The sequence below is a fragment of the Branchiostoma belcheri genome, unplaced genomic scaffold, assembly GCF_001625305.1.
Source record: "Branchiostoma belcheri isolate BF01 breed outbred unplaced genomic scaffold, Haploidv18h27 scaffold4, whole genome shotgun sequence".
NCBI lineage: Eukaryota > Metazoa > Chordata > Leptocardii > Amphioxiformes > Branchiostomatidae > Branchiostoma > Branchiostoma belcheri.
In genome coordinates, this window is record NW_017804020.1 from 3,370,978 (window position 1) to 3,386,974 (window position 15,997).

The 15,997-nt window shown below is 40.9% G+C and overlaps 1 protein-coding gene across 1 annotated transcript; it reads right to left on the reverse strand.

The window, feature by feature from the left end:
- Window positions 1-147: 147 nt before the first annotated feature.
- On the reverse strand, window positions 148-2,317 carry LOC109477005 (zinc finger Ran-binding domain-containing protein 2-like). The gene is made up of 2 exons (XM_019778018.1): window positions 1,760-2,317; window positions 148-1,354 (listed from the first exon to the last, which is right to left on the reverse strand). Exons 1-2 carry the CDS (start codon window positions 2,216-2,218, stop codon window positions 1,013-1,015), a joined length of 801 nt encoding a protein of 266 aa, XP_019633577.1. The 5' UTR covers window positions 2,219-2,317; the 3' UTR covers window positions 148-1,012.
- Window positions 2,318-15,997: the final 13,680 nt, after the last annotated feature.

Below are 15,997 nucleotides of genomic sequence, written 5' to 3' on the forward strand. Positions count from 1 at the left end.
ACACCAGGCTGGGTCAAAATTTAAACAATGAATTTTGAACTTTTAATGATACCACTGCATTAAAAGATGGAATAACTGTAACAACTAGGAAGAAAAGGACTGTTTTCAACTGTTCAGGGCAAAATAAGAACATTTTGCAGTTTATTCTGAATTTTTATTTTTATTTGCAAATCCGAAAAAAATGAAGCGGCGAATCTGTTAACCAAGAAATTAAATTGGTGTGGCCTTATTGCATGCTTTGAGCGATACTTTTGAATGCGTTCACAGTCAAATCTGTAACGTTACTACTAACAGTTAAGAGTTTATAAAACAATCTGAAGTATCTGTGGTGGAGATTCTGACTTGTTCTATAGTTTCGCAAATTTGCTAGCGTATGTGTTAAATGACCACAGTACTCGTGAAAGTTATCAAAATTATATGCGAATAGTAGTGATGTGATGTAGGTTTCTTAGGCAAAATAGCAAGGAGGAACGACTATCGCTATAATTCAGAATAGATATCTCTTCCAACAGTAAGCCATGTAGAGTACTGACCAATATATTAGTAGTCACTGATAAAAGATAGCGGATCTACATGTATCTGAAATGCCTGAGAATTTTTCCAATTGCTTGATTTATTTTGTACTACAGGAATTTAAGCTATGAATTTGGATATGGCAGAAAATAAAAGTCTCTCACCAATGGCTGTTTTTTTGTGTATGGTGTGTTTTCTCATTACCAAGCCCAAAACTTCCATAGTCTTCTTGACGAAGACAATAAGCTCCTATAGAATGACTTCAGCCTTGACTTACCAGATCCTGAGAAGTCTTGACACTATGAGAACTATCATAACAGGTAAGTTTATGATCAGATATTGTCCTTGGTGCTGAACCGACTATCGTATACAACATATTACATTCCTTCCTGTACCTATATAAACAATGGTACATACACTTGTTACATATCATATGAAAGCTTATTGTACATAACTGATTAGTACAAACTGTATATGAATAAGTAGATAATGAAGGCAATTAATCATCTGCGACTGCATTTGGACCGTACTCCAGCCTTATCCACTCCTTGATGTAGAACTCCTGTGTGTGGTACAGCTCCATGCAGGGAGTGATGCACAAGGCAACCTCACACTGCTTACACTGGTACGTACTCTCATGGCCAGGCCTCTTCTTGGGTTCCAAACCGTGATCTAGGCGGTACTTCCTCTCAGCAGGACAGCAGACCTTACAGCTTCGGGACTTGGCCTTGCCTCCCTCGGCTGATGGAATCTTCTCCGGGAAATGCCGCTCTGTCAGGCGCAACAGACTGCTGGCATTCCTGTGTCCTGATGTGCTGATCAGCTCCTTAGCCACTTCCCTCTGAAAACAACAACAACTGATTAATTCAAGAGGTTATACTCCAAAGACTAGATAGTCCAAAGACTAGAAATGTAGGTCACCATACAAAATATCAAGCAGTATGCATATTAGAGATAATGATGAACAAAATTATTCTATTTTCTTCTCTAGTATTATACACAAGCTTTTGCATTATTTCCAAGCACAAGAGCTACCTACCATCTAATATTCATGAGCTACCATGTCCATATTGTGAGATATGAAGACCAGAATTCAGCTGCAGTACCAAGGGAAGCCACTAGGGGGCCCAAAATCTTATTTCTCAGAATGCTTAGAATATTCCATTCGTGGAATTCTTAGAATATTTTCAACTCAATCGCAGTACTATACCAACGGCTCCGCCCCTGAGGCGTCGCCAATAACTACCTCGTCAATTTGTCCAGTGAAAACATGGGGAGGCTTGGTCAGGCTGTTTCCATCCACCCTCTGCAAGTTCCTGTCATCAAGTGTTGTATCACTGTCAGTTGCAGCTTGGGGGGCGGCTCTGGGATTTGAATCCCCATCAGGAGGCTGGCTGCCACGTCGCCTGCCCGTGCCACGTCCCCTTGATGCTTGGCCGCGACCTCGGCCCCGACCTCTACCCCTAGCACGACCAAGGCCATTAGTAGCTCCACGGCAGATGTCACGTTCACCACTACTATCTGGTTCCGTGCGAGCTCGTTTCCTCCCCTGTCTGCCAACACGATCTTCTTGTTCTTCAGAATCCGTCTCACTTTCACTACTCTCAGTGGAATCGTCGCCTGAGATAGGGTATTCATCGCCCGAATCAACAGTACGAATCTCCTCCCACTCTTCTTCATCATCGAGGAAGAACATTCTCGACATTTTGGCGCTAACAGTCCAAATTCACAGCCCAAAATACGTAAACAAAAGAATAAAAGGCCTCAGCAGACGACATCCGCCATTTTGAGGCTCACTTTGACCTCTGACCTGCCCTCACTAACCACGCGCGTGAAAACATCTAAATTTAATTTTCAGTTCATCTTTTGTAACAGAAAAAACGGTGGAAAATTGGTTGAAGGAGCCTCAAACAGTCTATTGTGAGATCAGAACATTGTTAGGGAATGTTTGGGTAAAGTTAAATCATCTCTTTTTTCTACCTCCATGGTTAAATCCGATTGCCAAAATTTGGTCAGGAGAATACTTACACTTTTGGCGCCAAAATGATCAGCTGGATGCTGCACGTGTATTTTACCCACAGTGCATCGCGCTGTGGACCCGCCATTTCTGAAGAAGAAGAAGACAAGATGGCCTGGCGACTTGAGAGAAGAAATAACTCGCCGAAAATTCGTGCTTTGCACCGTGCAACGCCAAGTTCTGGAGGTGAAGACGATTTAACTTTGTTGTTTGTATGTCTGTGTCCAGTTTGGTCCGAGATATAACGCATTATAATTTTTTTGGCGTTATTGTGTAGAATACTGAGAGGAAGATTCTGGCCTCCGCATGTTGAAAATATTTCGGTGTCAGCCACGTCTTTGAAAATGCGCAAATTTTACTTGGCATTTGGCATCTGTCTATCCTACTCTAACGAGTAGTAGGTTGAAGAAACGACCGCTGTTCCCAGAAAGTTTGGTAAGACATTCTCATGCCGCTAAAAATAATAATAATAATTATTGATAACATAATTTGATAAGTTGTGTTGCCGGTTTTGTCCACGTGTGTGTTCCGGGGAGCTAAATTTCACCGCCACCTAGCCGTGGACGACTCTGTCACGCTTTTTGCATGATAATGCCGGCATTATCATGCAAAAAGGGTGACAGAGTCGTCCACGGCTAACCGCCACCCAAACTATGTACCACTATTTGTCGGCTTAAGCTTTCTAGTGATGATGCCCCAACTGTGCTTGGTGGCAACGAGTTCCAGTCAGTTCGAAGAGTTTTGAATTCTTAATTCTTGGTTGATAACTCTGATATTTGAAGGCATGACTGTTTCTTGTTCTTTTCTGGTCTGGTATCTCTCACTCAGTCCCCTCCAAGCCTAGTGGCGCATGGGGCTCCAGTAGCTTCCTCCATCTGGGACAATCAGCAGCCACCCTCACTGCCTCATCCATCGAGAATCCACATCTTCTCACTTCTTTCTCCATGGTCCTTCCCCATGTCTCTTTGGGACGACCTCTTGCTCTTCTGCCCTGTGGCGTCCACCTCAATGCCACTCTTGTCAAGTCAGTTGTTGGTTTGCAACAGATGTGGCCAAGCCATCTCCATCGATCTCACATCTCAAGCTCACACGACGTCTCGCTCACTGGTTTAAGGCCTGTCTTAAGGAGTAGATTCTTGTTCTATATGGTGTTAGGGAAAAAGATTTTGAGGATCCTTCGCAGACATTTGTTCTGGAATACGTTCAGTAGAACGCTCAGAACGTTACTTTTAAAGCTGTTAACTTTGGTTTTGGTATGTGTGTTCGTATTCCTCCATACTGGTTTGGTTAGCCTTGCTGACCTATTATCTACTTCCTTCGTACATTCTCCATCCGCAGTCATCTTGCTGCCTAAATAGGTGAACTCGATTACCTCTTCCAGTGGTTTACCATTTATCATGATGGGGTCACTGTTAAATTTGTTTTTCTAAGACACTTTTATCCTCATTCACATGTCTTTCCTCTGTGTGGCTGTTTCAGCCTCTCTGGCAAGCTTTTCTGTGTAATTTCTTTTATTCTTTCTAGCTGCCTTCTTTAATTCTTTTTCTTTGTACTGGTTTTTAACTTTCTCTTGAAGTCTTGGAGATTTAGAGCTCAAAAGTTGTTGATTTGCTTTCTTTCTTCTGTTAGTTGCCATGTGTTTGTGGGCAGCCAATGGGACTTGGCATGTTTCTTGTATCCTATAGTCTCTTTGGCCGCTTGCGACATGGTTTCATTGAAGTTGTGAATAGTCATTGCTTCATCGTCTTGGAGAACAGAGAAGCGGTTTTTCAGTGCAACATTGTTGAAGTTTTTCCTAGTATCCTGTAGTTTATCCACATCAAAGCGTCTTTCCCTGCTATTGCCAAATTTGGTTTTCCTTAGTTTGAGGCCAAGTTTTGCCACAGCCTTTTTTTTTTTAATTAGAAAATAACAAAAGAAGTGAACCATCCAACTTGACAATGTAAGTACAATAAACTAAAGTAACTCAAAATATACATATGGTATATAATATGAAATCATATCATAATATAATATGCAATCATAATAAATAATAATAATAAATAATATGATACAATGTAATATCACACTATACCATATAACAATATAATAAAGGGTTAATGCACCGCCCCGAGGTGTATATGGTGTCATAAATGCATGGTCAGCTGCTATAACCACCGAATAAACCACCGAGTGAGCGAAGCGAACGAGGTGGTTTATGAGGTGGTTATAGCAGCTGACCATGCATTTATGACACCATATACACCGAGGAAAAGGCGGTGCATTAACGTTATTATCATATAGCCTATCCAAACTGACACAATGAATCAACACAATTCCTGTTCAAAACATTAAACCTTTAATATTTACATAACAATACATTCCAAAATATTATAATCATGGTCTGTATCCAAGTCTCTTGCTGTCAGCCATTCTAAAATCATAATATTAAAAACAAAAGTCTTGTTTATTCATTTTCCACTACACCCACAGGATGTTGATAATAATACTGACTTCTCCGAGACTCCAGCTACCAATAACATATTGGCACACTTATCAACATTATATTCTAAATCAGAGAATTTGCTGTAAAATTCCAGTTCAGTACAGGGCTGTTATAAATTTGGCAGCCTGTCGATATTACAGTAACAATAACATTAGCAAAACAAATGTAATTCTATTCCTGCTAATCACTTGAAAAAAGAACACACCCACCTTTCAAAAGCTTCACTCCCCACTTGGTTGCCCTTTCAGTAGTTTTTTCAACTCGCCCCTCCTCTATCTCGCCAAGTTGTTGTTCGTTCAGACACGCGAAACGCACCCTGCTGACCTCTGTCTCCGGTGTAGCTTCCAGCGTCTGTTCCTCGACCTCCATGGGTCCAAATATCTCATCTAAATCCGCGTCTGTTATCTCTTCCATGTAGAAATTAGGCAAACTCTCCATGACACAAGAAGGCAAGATGGCGGACCAAAAAAATAAATCGTCTGATCCCTGGTCTGATTCAGTCAGGTGATGTGGGCGATACCACTTTTTGTAGGGGTGTCAAAATAAGTATGGTTTTTGCTCTCCCGTTCAAATTCTATCTATTTACATATACATTTCATACTCACACACATTTTAGTTTATATGAAGCTTAAAAAAAAACATAATTTTGTCTGACCAGGAAACTGCTATGAATATTAACAGAAAGAGCTGTGTACCCCTATATCATTATGGTTTCACCCATGGTTTATGGAGAATAACGCACGGCTGAGCCATGGTTTATCGGAGAATAAAGCACGGGTAACGGAGGCCTCTGATTGGTCTACGCCACCCGGCTATATGATAATATGATTTAAACACATAAAACCGCCCCATTTCCACATTGCCACAACCTTTAACCAGTTTGTGAATAATACTTTCATTTCTTCAAATTTTCGGACAAAAATTTGTATACACGTGGAAGTCATATATATAATCAACATGGTGTAATTGATCACGAAATTAATGCCCACTGATTTTGAATTTTGCTTTAGTTTCAAACACAAAAAGTACACATCTTTCAGGCTTAACCGTAACAGGGTGAATCTAAAAAAACAAACTAAAATATTTCAATCATTGAACATGATGATATCCACTTCCAGGCTGAGAATGCTAATCTTTGTTCTAATTTTACGTTTGATTTACCTAAATTCATTGATTTTGTCTTGTCAAATAAGGCCATGGTGATTTGAATCATTACATGTATATGGATGACATCCTCTGGAAACCCCAAAACTGATGCGAGTGTACGAATAAAAGAAAGTTTGGCAAAAAAAGGTTGTTTTTATTATGAAATCTGTGTGGTGAAGAAGGTGGAACAAATGACACAGTATGGTATGGTGAATAATCTACTCTTCAAATTCATTTCTTTACATTTTCATCTTTCGTTTAATTTTGGCATTATACAACATTGGTATCATTTTCCAATATTTTTTGTGCAACTTACAGTATATATTTGCTCATTTTGCAACTGTTTTGTACGATTTACAGTATGGTTGAAAACTTTTTTTTGTGGAAATGGCCTAAAATTAATGCACGTGCAGATGTCATCCATATACATGTGTAATCAAATCAACATGGCCTAAGCCAGTGTTTTATGCCAAAGGGCAGTTATACCCGTAACCGATACAGATAAAGTACATTGTATAGGTGAACCACAATCAAGATTATTTATATGTATATCAACATAATTTATGAAAACAGAGGGTATCCCACAAAGATTTTATTGGAATAATAGATAATGAGTGATGCACATAATACATTGTTACAATATAATATAATCATTCAGTACATTTTGCCTGTGATGGAGTGGATTTCAGGGAAAATACTTTGGTCATGTAATGATTTTTGGAAATATGTGCTGTTTCGTTACATCAAAAAATGGAAAAGGCAATGTTGTGCTTTCTTTCTGTAGAGTGTACTACAGGTACAAGCTGTGTGTGATGTTTGAAAGGTAGGAATCAGCGAAACAAAAATATGTCTAGCCTTTTCGCAAGGATTATATACTCAGAAGTTGCTTCCTAATTTAGCTGTTCAGTCAAGTCACAGTGAGAGGTCCAGTGACCAGCAGGTACGGCCTTGACAGTGGGCCAGGATCTCTTTCCTGGTCCCAGTGGTCTCTGCAAAAGATCAACACAAGGATCATATAATACACTCAAGTGACTAATATATAAGTTATTATTAATTAAAAGTCGTCATTTCGCAGGTAGACAGGCTGTTGTAGGCCTGTTTTATATACAATGTTTTTTTACAACAGTGGGAATGCAGTGTAAAGAATTCCAGACAGTGTAGCACCGCTTTAGTCAAATTTTCTGCCAACAACTGAAAATTTTATGACAGCGGGACTACACTGTCTGGAATTCTTTACACTGCATTCCCACTGTCGAAGGCAGACACTAAAAAATGCTTTTTACTTGAAATGTGTAGCTTGCATGTAAGTTTCTGAACGCTGTTTAAAAAGTAAACAGCTTTAAGTGTGACATAGGTAGGGCAGTTGTAAGTGTAGGGAAAGAAACTTTTCTTTTGAGTGAATAATGGGCATAGTTTTGTTTCGCAGATTTGTTAGTAATTCCATTTTCCTGCCAAAAAATATCACAGGACCCTCACCTTTTTTTCAATACACTGACTTCTGTTTCTCTGTCTTGAAGATGTGAACCTGGAGACTGGAATGAGCAGGAGGAAGAACCAGACTTCTGTTGGTAGAGCTGTGGGAAAGAAGATGGGGAGGTGTGAGTATGTTTCCTTTATTAACACGAGACAACACTCCACATGCACACACACCTTTCGCCTATTTCACTGTGCTCTGAGGGACCATTTGGACCTTTACTCTTAAATTCTCCCAAAAAAGTATCCAAGCCGGCCAACTGACTGCTAAATTCCACGTTATCTGTTTCATATTGTATTTGTATGTACTGTAGAATGCCAAATTGCCCCAAAATTGTCACTTTGGACCTTAAATTCCCCCAAAATTGTCACTTTGGACCTTGAATTCCCCCACCAAAAAAAATGCCAGCCGCTTCAATTGTACATTGTAATCCACTTCATTTTGTATAGTTGAGTGCAAAATTGTCGCTTTGGACCTTTACTCTTAAATTCTTCGGGTGAAAAACTTATTTTGGCCAGCCGGCCGCTTGAATTCCACGTTGTTATCCTCTTTATCCACTTTATCGTACAGTTAAATGCCAAATTGCCTCCAAATTTTCGCTTTGTACTTAAATTTCCCTGCCGCTTTAATTCCACTTCTTGTCAGATAGTTGAATGACAAATTGCCCCAAAATTGTAGCTTTGTACCTTAAACACTTAAATTTCCCTGCCCGCATTAATTTTGTGCTGATTCATTTTTAAGTTGATTTTCCCGCCAAAAAAAAAAATCACAAGACCCTCACCTGTTTAATTAATTGGATTAAGTTTTCCCGCCAAAAAACTTAGTATATACAGCACTCTAACCTTGAACTTGTGCACCCCCCTCCCCACACCTACCTTCTCTCAAAGTATGTTAGTTACACTGTTCCAACACTTCTCTTAACATGTAGTCACCACACTGCTACGCAAACACTTGGTTGATCGAGTGCAGTTCTTCCACCGCATTAGACTATTCTAAACTTTAGAATAATCTCTCGCTCTCCTGGTCAGTCAATTGCACTGGTATACTGATGTGTCGAAGCATCAATGTCTCCGAAAAGACATCCCCCGGGGAGTACACTTAGTGCATTGACCGACCAGAAAAGCAAGAGATTATTCTAAAGTCTAATGAGGTGGAAGAACTGCACTCGATGAACCAAGTGTTTGCGTAGCAGTGTGGTTCTACATGTTCAGAGAAGTGTGTAACAGTGTAACTAACACATATTTTGAGAGAAGGTAGGTGTGGGGAGGGAGGCAGGTGCACAAGTTCAAGGTTAGAGTGCTGTATATACTAAGTTTTTTGGCGGGAAAACATAATCCAATTAATTAAACAGGTGAGGGTCCTGTGATTTTTTTTTTGGCGGGAAAACAAACTTGAAAATTAATGTAGCCAGGCAAAGACACAGTTTTTTGGCAGGGAAATTTAAGGTACAAAGCTACAATTTTGGGGCAATTTGGCATTCAACTATACAATAAAGAGGATAACAACGTGGAATTTAAGGTGGCGGCTGCCTAAGATTTTGGCAGGAGAATTTAATAGTTAAGACCCAAAGCAACAATTTTTTGGCAATTTTGGCACTCAACTAATGATAAGTGGAATTAAAGCGGCAGGGAAATTGAAGTGTGCAAAGCGGAAATTTGGGGGCAATTTGGCATTTAACTATACGATAAAGAGGATAACAACGTGGAATTCAAGCGACTGACCAAAACAAGTTTTTCAGCAGGAGAATTTAAGAATAAGGGTCCAAATCAATAATTTTGGGGCAATTTTGCACTCAACTATACAAAATGAAGTGGATTACAACGTACAATTAAAGCGGCTGGCATTTTTTTGGTGGGGGAATTTAAGGTCCAAAGTGACAATTTTTGGGCAATTTGGGTGTTTGGACTATACAAATACAATACGAAGCAGATAACAACGTGGAATTTAAGTAGTCGGTTGGCCGGCTAGGATACTTTTTTTTTTTTTGAATTTAAGAGAAATGGTCCCTCAGAGCACAGTGAAATAGGCGAAAGATGCGTGCATGTGGAGTGTTGTCTCGTGTTAATAAAGGAAACATACTCACACCCCATCTTCTTTCCCACAGCTCTATCAATAGAAGTCTGGTTCTTCCTCCTGCTTATTCCGGTCTCCGGGTTCACATCTTCAAGACAGAAAAACAGAAGTCAGTGTATTGAAAACAGCGCTTGGCCTTGCACTTAAAATCATGTCACACAACTTGCAGGTTTATGTGGAACCACAAACTATGTTTGCGTCAGCGAAAGGCTGCTGAAGCAACCACTACGTGCAAAACTGCGACATAGAAGTAACCTGGCAACACTGAATGATGTTGAAATAAAATCATTATAAAAACCAAAAGCATATTGTGTATTACTATTACTGCTAACATCTTCTTTCTTCTTCTTTGGGGTTCAGATAGAATTCCTAACACATTAGAGAAAAAAAATTGACAATCATGTAAATTGTGAAGCATTATCTCACCTGTACAAACTCTTAACTCTACATCTCTTTCTGTAGAAGTCCACTGGTTTGCTGACCACTCATCTGGTCTTGTTTGGACAGGAGTCGCTGGTCATCACAGGTTTCTCCCAGTCAGGACAGGAACATCAGGACAGCTGACCTCAGGACACATCTGACAAAAAAGGACAATTTGTTCAGTGCATGAATTAAGGCAACAAGTGACAAAGTAAAGATGATGTATTTTGTTAGCCTCTTCCTAGAAATGTTGACTAGTGCTCAATATATAAGGTCAAGTGTAAAGCCTAACAGAGTAAAAGTTGCAGAGTGGTACATGTGGTAAGAATTAAGTTACATGGATTCTTAAAAAGTATTCTGATTTTACCTGTGGATACTGTTATCTTGCTCTTGGGTCTTTAAAGTGTAATCCAATCCAGTGTTGTCATCACTACCAGGAGCCATCTCTACAGACAAGTTACACAGCCTTTGTCTAGAATAACACCATGTAAATAGTGGATAAAATACAGAAGTCAGATTTTCTCACCTGATATTCCTCTTGGGCCTTCAAATCACCAGGTCTGGTCGTCCAATCGGTCTCGTCAGGTTCAGACTGAAGTTCCCACTACTGCATCAGTCAGCAGCCACGTAACTACAGTGTATATAGACACGAGAAGTTACACATTTGCCAAAAAACAGTTACTCAAGCAACTGGATATGATTTTGAAAACGTCAGACGTTTCAGCTAGTATCCACTAGCTTTCGTCAGTGACTGAGAGACCAGAGGGGAAAGCAGGTTTATATACACAACCTGTTGATTGATATGCAAATAAAGTGAAGACAAATTTTTGGAAGTCGAAAAAGGAACAAAAGTCAGACAAGTCAAGACAAGATGATGCAAATATACTAGTGGATACTAGCTGAAACGTCTGACGTTTTCAAAATCATATCCAGTTGCTTGAGTAACTGTTTTTTGGCATATCGTATTACCTGGATGTCTAACCTTCATCGAAGTTACACATTTGTTTCAAATAACACCAAGTATGGTAGCTACTATGTAAAATGTCCAATTCAGTATTATCTCCTGTATCCGATCACCCGGTGCCTCTGTCATCACAAGTCTCATCTCATCAGGACAGGAACACCTGCACAGCTGGCAGGCATTCAGAACACAGATCTAGATCCTAGATAACTACATACAAATGTTGGTGTGGGTGTATAAGAACAATAACTAGTTACAAAGACTTATGAGCCCCGTCATTTAATATTGTAGAAATCTGAATAAAACACAAAAATACAAACAACTTGAAGATATCTGATTATCTAAAGTTTCATTTTACGAAGGACCAAAACGCCAAAATTTGTGCTCAACGAAGGAACTAAATTCAACAGAGAAGGGACTAATTTCAACAGAGAATGAGCTAAATTCAACAGCGAAGGAGCTGTGCTCGGCGAACGCGCTGTGCTCAGCGAAGGAGCTGTGTTCAGCGAACGCACTGTGCTCAGCGAAGGAGCTGTGTTCAGCGAAGGGGCTGTGCTCAGCGAACGCACTGTGCTCAGCGAAGGAGCTATTTTCAGCGAACGCACTGTGCTCAGCGAACGCACTGTGCTCAGCGAAGGGGCTGTGTTCAGCGAACCCACTGTGTTCAGCGAAGGGGCTGTGTTCAGCGAAGGGGCTGTGTTCAGCGAAGGGGCTGTGTTCAGCGAATCCACTGTGCTCAGCGAAGGGGCTGTGTTCAGCGAAGGAGCTGTGTTCAGCGAGGGGGCTGTGCTCAGCGAAGGGGCTGTGTTCAGCGTGTGCTCAGCGAAAGGGCTGTGTTCAGCGAAGGACCTTTGCTCGATCAGTGTTGATGCCCTAACGGCTAGGTAAAATTATAGCACCATCTTTTCCTTTCCAATCAGACCCGACAGTCCTACAATTTATCCGACAGTCCTGCAATTTATCCAACAACCGGATTCAAAATATTACAATCATGAACTTTTAAGATGATTGTTATAAAATAGAGGAATGAATGACGACCTTTATTGGGCATTTCGCCACACTTGGTTAAGTATAGATCACAACAAAACAAGATACGAACGAACAGATACATGGTCTATTTGTATTTGTAAATCTTGGAGAGTGTGTTGGTTTATTACGGCTCCACGCACTGTGAATGATACACACGATGCAGTACTCTCCAGTCCAAGCAGAGGTTTGGGTTTGGGGTTATTTTTGGTGCGTTTTTAATTTTAGGCTTTTTATCGGGATTCTTTTTTGCACTGGAATTTTTTTCACCCAAAAAAAGTCCCATCGCAAAAAGAAACCCCGTTAACAAAGCCTAAAAAACACGTCAAAAATAACCCAAAACCCAATGCAGCCCTTCTGGCTTCTCCTAACTGTTTTACTGGCTCCTTGCTCTACGCACTATGAAAACATATACATGGATGACGTCACTTCAAAAAAGTACCGCATTCCAGAATATATAGCTTGGCCTAGATCGGTTATCTGCATTTGTAAATCTTGGATGATAGTGTTTGGTTTTACGGCACCACTCACTGTGAATAGTACACACAGTGCAGCCGGCCATTCTAGCTTCTTATAGAGCTGTTTTCCACGCATTAATTGACTGTACTATACTTATTAATAAGTGTTTTGAAGGTGACGCGAACCATGTGTTTGTAGTCATACTACGTGGGGTCGCCCAAACTTGTCTTGTGCTCTCGAGTTCATGGCGTTTGGCGTAGGAAAGCTATTTGACATCTTGTAATTTGTATCAAGATGACCTACTATTTTTTAAGTGATTGTGTTTCTAGAAAATTCAATTCGGTATAAAAGCTAGCCGGCGAACTGTTCTCTCAACGGACAAACTCCCTTGGCATTCTTATCTCTCTATTTGGCCGATTTCTACTCTTTCCAGCTGCCTCCCCAAGCCTGGTAGAGGCTATATAAAAGCGTAAAAGTTGTCGAGAGACCCACCCTAATCCCCAAGCTCCAAATCACCTAATCACCTTTGTCAACCGCTTAGGGACGACTGGCACAGAGGTGCGATTTCCTGCATTCCGTACGAGTCTCAGTATGAGAACAATGGCGGTTAAGATCAGATAACAGCATATTGAAGAAAAAACAGTGTTGACAGCGTACGTGTCTGGTACTAGTATTAAAAAATATTCTTTAGTTAGTGTTTCATTGTTGTAGGTAAAATATGATCAGACAGTTTTCTATGTGTCGCAAGAAAACAAGTCCCCCTTGTACAAAGTAATGTACAAGTATCAGACCCAAACATCATGGAAAGCACGAGACCATGGTCTGCATCGTGTGTATCATTCACAGTGCGTGGAGCCGTAATAAACCAACACACTCTCCAAGATTTACAAATACAAATAGACCATGTATCTGTTCGTTCGTATCTTGTTTTGTTGTGATCTATACTTAACCAAGTGTGGCGAAATGCCCAATAAAGGTCGTCATTCATTCCTCTATTTTATAACAATCATCTTAAAAGTTCATGATTGTAATATTTTGAATCCGGTTGTTGGATAAATTGCAGGACTGTTGGATAAATTGTAGGACTGTCGGGTCTGATTGGAAAGGAAAAGATGGTGCTATAATTTTACCTAGCCGTTAGGGCATCAACACTGATCGAGCAAAGGGTCTTCGCTGAACACAGCCCCTTCGCTGAGCACAGTACGTTCGCTGAACACAGCCCCTTCGCTGAACACAGCTCCTTCGCTGAGCACAGTGCGTTCGCTGAACACAGCCCCTTCGCTGAGCACAGTGCGTTCGCTGAACACAGTCCCTTCGCTGAACACAGCCCCTTCGCTGAGCACAGCTCCTTCGCTGAACACAGTGCGTTCGCTGAACACAGCACCTTCGCTAAACACAGCCTCTTCGCTGAGCACAGTGCGTTCGCTGAACACAGCCCCTTCGCTGAACACAGCCCTTTCGCTGAACACAGCCCCTTCGCTGAGCACAGTGCGTTCGCTGAGCACAGCGCCTTCGCTGTTGAAGTTAGCTCATTCTCTGTTGAAATTAGTCCCTTCTCTGTTGAATTTAGTTCCTTCGTTGAGCACAAATTTTGGCGTTTTGGTCCTTCGTACCAACTACTGAGAAGTCTTAATTAAGAAAGACTAGTAGAATATCTAGCATGTACCATTTTCTGAAATAAATGATACGAAAGACCATAGGAACAAAACGTAAAACAGACGACAAGCTTTAACAGACGACGAGCTTAAACAGACGACGAGCTTAAACAGACGACGAGCTTGCTTAAACAGACAACGGGCTGGCTGAAACAGACGACGAGCTTGCTGAAACAGACGACGAGCTAATACACAGACGACGAGCTTGCTGAAACAGACGACGAGCTTGCTGAAACAGACGACGAGCTGAAACAGACAACGAGCTAGCTGAAACAGACGACGAGCTGAAACAGACGACGAGCTAAAACAGACGACGAGCTGAAACAGACGACGAGCTTGCTGAAACAGACGACGAGCTGAAACAGACGACGAGCTAGCTGAAACAGACGACGAGCTGAAACAGACGACGAGCTGAAACAGACGACGAGCTGAAACAGACGACGCGCTTGCTGAAACAGACGACGAGCTGGCTGAAACAGACGACGAGCTGAAACAGACGACGAGCTGGCTGAAACAGCGAAGGAGCGACGCTCCCGCTCCAAGGCTGGAAACCCTGGCTCCTTTTATAGTGTACGGTCCCTTCTGAGTGACACCAGATGCTGTCTATGGCCCTGTTCAGATTGAATCAGTGAAAGCGCCTTACATGTGTTGATGATATGAATGTTAGACATCCAGGTAAACAATACTCATAGGAAATTCAAACTCCTACTACTGGATAAGTTATGGAGATAATATCCGGGCGTTTCCAAGTGACATTCACCACTCTTCTTCAGCGTCACTAATGAATACACTTGTGACCACGCTGTCGTTGGTCACAAGTTTTTGAAAGCATTACCTCTTACGTCATCAGTACTTGACCAATAAGGCGCGAGCGCACGTACACACACAACAAACCTACACATACTAATTAATACAAGTGGAAGGATGGCAAAATGTCAGCAACTAACTTATTGTGTGGTGGAAAGTTGTAGAAAGCATGGAGGTGGAAAGTCAGAAAGGCGAAATTGTTCAGTTCATTACGAGCAGTACAGTAAACAGACAGCCAGGCAGGCAAGCACATTTTTCAACTCGATGTGAAAACTGTTATAATCTGACAGATAAAAAAGTGTCATCCTTTGATGGGCACCCCGAAGGTGCTATAAACCGAACGACCCCTGATGGGTTCTATAGCAGGAAGATGGTGACGGCTGCTTAGAAGTGGGGAGTAGCTCAATTGTGCTTTATCGTCTTCTGTTCACTCCCAACCCTTTTATTTTTTAAAGAGTCGGACAATTCATCTCCCACTGCTTCCTGAGAAGAAGTCAAACCCCCTAATAGCATGACAAGAATAGTTTAATAGAATAGAACGGATTAGAATAGCAGTTACCTTGTTCCTATTACCTGTTCTCATATTGCATATTTACTTTTTTTTTAGCCTGTATGTATGCCAACGTTATTAGTAGAGATACATGTAGTAGGTTCGATAAGTATATCGTACACGTAGAAGTTCATGTTAGCAAATAGTCTTATATCACCACATTTTTATTGTCAATGTCTGTATGCGATTAGCCCTCGGGCATGAATTTGCAAGAAACAAATCAATTAACAAAGTTAACGTTAGTTCATTAGTGACGCTGAAGAAGAGTGGTGAATGTCACTTGGAAACGCCCGGATATTATCTCCATAACTTATCCAGTAGTAGGAGTTTGAATTTCCTATGAGTATTGTTTACCTGGATGTCTAACATTCATATCATCAACACATGTAAGGCGCTTTCACTGATTCAATC